At 30.6% G+C, this 7,844-nt stretch overlaps 1 protein-coding gene across 1 annotated transcript; it reads left to right on the top strand.

Annotated features, from left to right (window-relative positions):
• The first annotated feature begins 3,720 nt into the window (after nucleotides 1-3,720).
• Nucleotides 3,721-7,598, top strand: LOC119603339 (putative oligosaccharyltransferase complex subunit CG9662). Its single transcript, XM_037955349.1, has 2 exons — nucleotides 3,721-3,990; nucleotides 6,990-7,598. The coding sequence occupies exons 1-2, from the start codon at nucleotides 3,855-3,857 to the stop codon at nucleotides 7,298-7,300; spliced, it is 447 nt and encodes a 148-aa protein (XP_037811277.1). The 5' UTR covers nucleotides 3,721-3,854; the 3' UTR covers nucleotides 7,301-7,598.
• Nucleotides 7,599-7,844: the final 246 nt, after the last annotated feature.

The following is a 7,844-nucleotide window of genomic DNA, read 5'->3' as shown; positions in this document are numbered from 1 at the left end:
TTGGACATCGAGAAAAAGGAGGTTCCCTATACAAAGCAGATATCGAACCAGTCATCCCAAGAACAATAAATGAAGTTAACTCTACAGAAGCTGATAATACCTTGCAATTATATCATGAGCGATGGGGACATCAAGATAAACGACATGTTCAACAAAAACTCAAGACAGAACTTGGTATTAATGTTAAGTTAGACAACAAGTTATGCGAATCCTGCATTTATGGAAAGTCTCATCGGCAACCATTTGGAACTAGAGAGAAGGCTAGTAGTCCAGGCGAGTTAATGTCATCCGATGTATGTGGTCCATTTCCAGTATCTTTTAGTAAAAAGAAATATTTAGTTATATTTAAAGATTCATATACTAAATACTGTTTTGGCTACTTACTAAAAGAAAAATCTGAAGTTAAAGATGCACTGAAATAAGTTTTAGCTCTTGCAAAGAACCAAGAAAATCCAATTAAAGAATTTTTGAGCGATAATGGAGGTGAGTTTGATAATTATGAAATACGTAAAATTTTAAAAGAATATGGAGTGACACAGAGGTTGACTGCTCCTTATACACCACAACAAAACGGTGCAAGTGAACGAGAAAATAGAACAGTGATTGAAATGGCTCGAACGTTTAAGTATTCAAATAAGAGCGTTAAATTTCCTGAAGCCATTTGGGCTGAATTAGTTCGCACAGCCATATACATACTAAATCGAACTCGAAAGACTTCTGTTGAAGGTAAGAGCCCACATGAGCTATGGTTTAGAAGAAAGCCTAGAATAAATCATTTAAGAATAATTGGAAGTGAATGCTATGCCCATGTTCCTAGTCAGAAGAGAAAGAAAATGGATCCAAAAGCAACCAAGGGCTACTTAATTGGATATGACACAGAAGAACGTTACCGAATTTATGTAAAAGAAAATCACAGTATATTATTATCAAGAGATGTTAAGTTTAGTGAAGAACTAATAAATTGTGATGATTTTCAAGATGCTAGTGAGAATATTTCGGATAACAGGAGTGGTGAAATTATATTAAAATTTAAAAATTACGAAAAGCCAATTGAGGAAGTGGATCTAAGCAAGCCAAGCACTTCTCAGGACAGTCAGTATGCTGTAAGCGAATCCCAACCTAGTCACCAGGAAGATAATTCAGATACTGAAGAAAACGAATTTTATGAAGAGTGTATAGAAGATGGTTATTCAGACTCAGATGTAAGTGATTTCCACGGTTTCGAGGTAAATAAGCGTAAGAGATCATTTACTAATGACGATGAGGAACCGATGAGCAAACGACTTAGAGATCGCACCTTATTACATAATTCAAGATTTGATGATTACGTTATGGCGTCCCAAGATTTCGTAAGTCAAATTGAAACTCCGGTTACATTTGGCGATGCAATTAATAGCGCAGAAAAGAAAGAATGGATGAAAGCCATGAATTCCGAAATGAATTCGTTAAAGGAAAACCAAACGTGGGAAATGGCTGATCTCCCAAAAGATTCCAAAGCTCTGCCATCAATGTGGGTATTTAAAGTGAAAACTAATCCTGATGGAAGTATAGACAAATATAAAGCAAGATTGGTAATAAAAGGCTTTAAACAGCGTAAAGGTGTAGATTACAATGAAACATTTAGCCCTGTAGCCAAATTGGGAACAATTAGAGCTATTCTAAGTGTAGCTGCTAGTCAAAACATGCATATATCTCAATTTGATGTTTCAACAGCGTTTCTTTATGGTCATCTTGAGGAAATTATTTATATGAAACAGCCCGAAGGTTTTGATGATGGTACTAAGAAGGTATGCAAACTTAAAAGAAGTTTATATGGATTGAAGCAAGCCCCACGATGCTGGAACCGAAGATTTGGGAAGTATTTATTGGAGCTTGGTTTTAAGGCTAGTGAAGCGGATCCATGCTTATATATGAGAGATAAAAATGGTAAGAAGTTAATACTTGCCCTATATGTAGATGATGGCCTAGTAGCTGCTACAGATCCCAAAGAGTTGGAAGTGTTTTTAACAGAATTAAGAAGAGAATTCAAAATAACTACCAAAGATGCAAGCTATTTTCTAGGATTGGAAATAAAAAGAGATGATAATGGCATTTTTATTAACCAAGAGGCGTACGCAAAGAAGGTCTTAGAAAGATTCAGATTTTCAGAAAGCAGATCGGTTTCCTCGCCAATGTTAAAAGGTGAAAGTTTCGAACCAGGGAAAGAAAACATGAAGCCATCATGTATTTAATGTTGGGAACAAGACCTGATTTAGCCTATAGTGTTGGGTTCCTGTCTAGAACGTTAGAAAATCCTTCCAATGATGATGTTATCCGTGTCAAAAGAGTTCTTCGCTACATATCTGGAACAGTAAAGTACGGAATTTCTTATAAAAACAAGTCAGACCAAAAACTTAAATGCTACAGTGATGCAGACTTTGGTGGATGTTTAAAAACAGGAAGGTCCACAACAGGTGTTATTGTGAAATTTGCTGGAGGAGTTATTTCATGGTTAAGCCAAAGGCAAACTATGGTTGCTACATCCACAACGGAAGCCGAAATAGTAGCAGCCTCAGAAGCAACAAAAGAAGTTATTTGGATAAGGCGCTTATATGCAGATTTAATTGGTTTGAATGACATTCCTTTACTTTACGTTGATAATTCTGCTGCTGTACGATTGGCCCAAAATCCACAATATCATAGACGAACAAAACATATTAGTTTGAAGCACTTCTTTGTTCGTGAAAAAGTCAGTGAAAGAGAACTTGAAATTCAACAAATTTCTACTCAAGATCAATTAGCGGATTTGATGACAAAACCCTTACAACCTACAAGATTGAAGATGCTTTGTAATCAGATCGGTTTAGAAATCTCCAACATCACATAACAAGGGAAAGTGTTGAATTAAATTGTTATGTTATGTATAATACTTTGTATATTGATTGTATTTTTATATTAGTAATATTTGTATTTGTTGATTTTTCAATTCTCATAATATTTTATTCGAAATAAAACATTTACTACAAAAGATTTTAGTTTTTTTTCACCAAAATAGAAACTTTTAAAATTTATCTGGAATTTTATTTTCAAATTTGTAAACGTTAAAATTACAATTTTTAGATTTCATTTCATAATAAAACATGATTAGTTTCCGCCTTCAACCTAAAATTAATGAAAAAGCACAATCAGAGACAAAATTTTTAAGAAATCAACTTATTGTTGGCTTAAAGTAGGGTCGAGAGTACAATAAATTTTTTCTATTTGTCATTGGTTTATTGAAGGTATTTTAAGCTATTTGACGTTTTTGAATACCATTTTCGTGGATTTTGCCTAATAATGTTTAATAAACCTAAAATAACTTTTTATGAATACAACCGTATAACTTTAGATCTAATCGTCTGGTTGCATATTAATTATTGTAATTAAAATATGTATAACTTTAAGATTGATAAAATTTTATCAAACAGTTATTCCATTAAATTTTACAAATAAAAATTGTTAATTAATTAATAAAAAGATTAACCAAAGATGCGTTCGAAAAATATGCTCTAGTTCCTGGTCTCCAATATTTTTAAAATTTAGACGGGCTGTATTTTTATTTACTTCAAAATTTAACTGGTATAACAGAAAAAACCGGTTGACCCTAGTGGAAATACATAAATTTCAAAAAAAAAACGCAGCTATCGTCGCAAAATTTTAAAATACAGCTAAAAACTTGGCCGACTTAAGTCGATTTTAAGCCGCCGCTAAAATGTGTAGTGTCAGCCGCCGTGGCTGTTAATGTTTGTCGACGTAGAGCTCCGTTCGTGAACCATTTTTCAGTGCATTTTTGTAAACGTAAACAATTTAAATTTCGCGAAAAAATATAAATAAAAATGTTACAAAGTATTTACGAATTACCATTTCATATTTTGGTACCTCCAAATATTAAGCTTCGTATACATATTCCAAAACCATCTCCCTTCTTCATTTTCTGTTGTATCTTGGTATCATACTTTTTGGTGACTGGAGGTAAGGAGCAATGAAGTTTTGTGTAGAATATCACAATTTCTAAATATCTAAGGACATACATATGTATGATGTAATAAGTGCATCCTGGGCATATATTAGTAAATTTATTTGATATCTGTTTGACGATTTCAGAAAATCTTCGTTTGACACGGCTTTGAATGAAAAAAAATTTAAGCCGGCTGCAAAAAACTACAACATAAAATGTACATACATACATACATAAATATTAACATTAGGGTGGCTCCGTTCGGGAGAAGAACAAAACACCGAAAATTAAAATTTTCATTCGAAGATAACGTTTCTCGAAAATTATGTCCTGGATTCATTATTTAGTAAATTGGTATAGGGCGTTATTCATAATAAAAAACTAAATACTAACAAACGGGCCGTTGTCATTCCTTTATGGAAATGTACACACACAAAAGTTAGCATTATTAATAAGGACGATACAGTTTTGGAACTCGTTAAGACCTTGATGAAATCTTATTTTTGGAAGCAGTAAAAATCCTATATTTGGGTTTAAAAACAAATCGCATTCTTTAATATAAAAATTAACTGATAGAAATTAAAATATTTTTCTTATTGTGAAAAACCTAAGATATTATTATTAGATTAACTAAACGACATAAAACAGACTTTAAAAGCCGAAGGGAAATGGCTGAAACAAAAATATGTTAGAAGAACAATGGTTTTTTTAATTTTCTGGCAAAATTTACGGTGTGGGAACCGAGTATTAGTTCGACACCCAAACTAGCTACGCCAATCTCCATCAATGTCCTGAGTGTGAGGGGAGTTCTGGAGTGACTTGATTTGTGGCAGTAAATCCACTGGCGTATTGTTCTGAGTACTAAAATATGTTTTTAGAGTAATCCTTGGAGGCATTAACGGGAGAGGAACTGTTAGCTGTTGTTTGTCTATTTGACATGAAGGTTGTTGGACGTAATATAAAAGAAGAAAAGAGAAGACATATCGTCACCTTAAATGCAAAAGGGCGTAACAACCAAAAATTTTAAAATAGACTTTTTGATTGAAAATGATGCACAGCGATTTATTTAAATGTGATTTAAAATAATAATAATGCTAATTCAGATATGCCCTTCTATATGATATGGACCGATTTTATAGAAATTAAGTTCATCGATATACTCACTGTTTTGAATTATTAAAAGAGGTCCTCCTTTGAGGAAATCAATTATAAGAAGTAATTGAATATACAATTTTTGTTATAGGTTGAACTTCAATAAATAAAATAATTGAAAACGAGGTTTTGGTAATTGAAATCGTTTTTCAGTTTTTTCTGTGTAGAAATTTATTTTAATAATAAAAAAATCAATAAAAGTGTTTCTTTTATTAAAATAAACACAGATTTTCATGTGAAAGTAGTGACAATTGTCAAAATTTCATGTAATCAAAAAAGATTTCGTTTGGCACAAAAGTGATAATATTTTCCATCATAAGATAGCACAACGTATCTTAGATCTACTTTATCACGATTCAAATATTTGTAAGTCATTTATAAATGTTAAAGATGATATTGGTTGAGGTCAAATGGTCTGATCTACATTAAATTTGATAGAGGGGTTATATAATACTTCTTTAGGCTTATACTAGTATAGTTGATTCATCGCTTAATTAGCATTTTTAAGAATATTTTGTGTGTTAAAGTCAATTTCTGCCAGAGATTGTTATATGGGAACTAGAGTCAAATTTGGACTAATCTTAAAGATTCTTTATAGTATGACTCTTATTTATTTATTTATTTATAAGTTATCTTAAGATAAGAAATTAGGATAACTTATTATTACGAAGCAATGGCAACTAAGGCCTTCAGCTAGATGAAATGTAAATACAAATAGTCAATAATTACATATAATATAATAGATTATATAATAGATAATAGATATAATAGATTTCATGTGAAGTTATATACAATTAATATTCTAGAAGAATTATATGTACAAATAAATCAAATGTCTTGGACCTGATCTCATCGTGTTCATTCCTGGAATACATATTGACATCCTCAAGACACTCCCTTAACAGATCTACAACCTTCCCTTTCTGATTCGTACCAAACAGCATGACAAAAAATTCAATATCATAGTTTCAGAGATGGAACCTAGTATCAAAAAAATTTTAAGTATGTATATGTATGTATGTAAATATGAAATTTGTAAACATATTTAATACAAAGAAAACAAAACACAATTTGTGCTAGAAAAATTCAAAAATATGTAAAATATGCAATAAAATATTAGAAATAAGCAAAATATGTAATTTATGCATTTATAACAAAATATGCAACAACGAATCGATGCCATTTCGTAGCAAAATATTTTAGGGTTTTAGACTACAATACATTTTCAAATAATACTTTGTATTGATACAAAATCACATAACGTAAAACGCCCTTTAAATTTATCCAGTAAATAACAAAGGTTGGAAAGAATGAAAAATTTTTAAATTCAATTTGGAATAGATTGAATTAAAACAAAATTTTTATCATTCAGAGGGAATTTAAAAATCAATAGGAATTGTAGAAATTTAGTAAATAACAAAGATTGGAAAGAATGAACAATTTTTAAATTCAATTTGTAATAGATTGAATTAAAACAAAATATTTATCATTCAGAGGGATTTGAAAATCAATAGGAATTGTAGAAATTTATTTTAATTCAATTTGTATCAGATTGAATGCAAACAAAATTAATTCATTCAGAAGAAATTTTACATTCTATACGAATTAATTAATTAGAGAATTAATTCAACTACATCGAAAGCTTTAAGAATTAATTCTAGGAATTAAATCATGGGGAATGAGTTTAAAATGGTTAATTCTTTAACATATATGTATGTAACTCAATTTCAAAAAAAGAATTAGGGAATGAATTCTTTTAGAGCTTTGGTTAATAATAATCCCTATAAATTTTCTACAAATTATGTTTATTTTCTTTTTTAAATACATATATGTACATATATATTATATTTATATTTTTTAGGAATCATATATGATGTTATTGTGGAACCACCAAGCGTTGGTGCTACTGTCGACGAAAATGGACATTCTAGACCTGTAGCCTTTATGCCTTATCGTGTCAATGGACAGTACATTATGGAAGGATTGGCGAGCAGTTTTCTTTTTACAATAGGAGGACTTGGATTTATTATAATGGATCAGACACATGCCCCAGGAAAAACGAATCTTAACCGTTTATTGCTCACTTCTATGGGATTCATATTTATTTTAGTATCATTCTTTACAACTTGGCTGTTTATGCGAATGAAATTGCCCAGTTATTTACAGCCATAAATTTATTCGAATCTCAAATGTAGCAGACAAGATTAAACTATTTGCTCATTTCACATAGTATTACTAACACAAATGCAATATGTGCAATTCACGAATAAAGATGTATTAGATTCAATATAATTTTGCGATTTAAAAAAAAGAATACTATTACGATTTATTGAAAAAGTTCTATTATTCCCTTTTTTAGACTCAACATACATTTAAGATTTGTTTTTTAAGATATGTATTTGTACATACATTATAATTATGCTTAAATAAATAATAAAATACAGTCTTTAACAGGCAATCGCCGTGTTAACTTCGTGTTTTTTCTTAGCGGTTATTCTGTTTTGGATTTTTCTACTGAGATATTCAGTTTGGCATTTTGTTTTTGATCAATTTTTCAATTTAAGTTAGAGTAAAGTAAAAGGACTTTTAATTTGGAAAGGTTGATAAGGAATTTTTCAGGATGAACGGGACTGACCCTCCCAATCATAACAGGTTCAGCATACTTGATACCCCAACAACTAAAAATTCCCACAAGAAAAATAAGAGATTAAGAGTT

This window comes from Lucilia sericata, unplaced genomic scaffold (genome assembly GCF_015586225.1).
Source record: "Lucilia sericata isolate MDLA Ls3-8-SP2 unplaced genomic scaffold, ASM1558622v1 Contig000009F_arrow, whole genome shotgun sequence".
NCBI classification, from domain to species: Eukaryota; Metazoa; Arthropoda; class Insecta; order Diptera; family Calliphoridae; genus Lucilia; species Lucilia sericata.
Note: the sequence above shows the minus strand (reverse complement) of the source record. Positions and strands in the feature narration are given on the sequence as shown.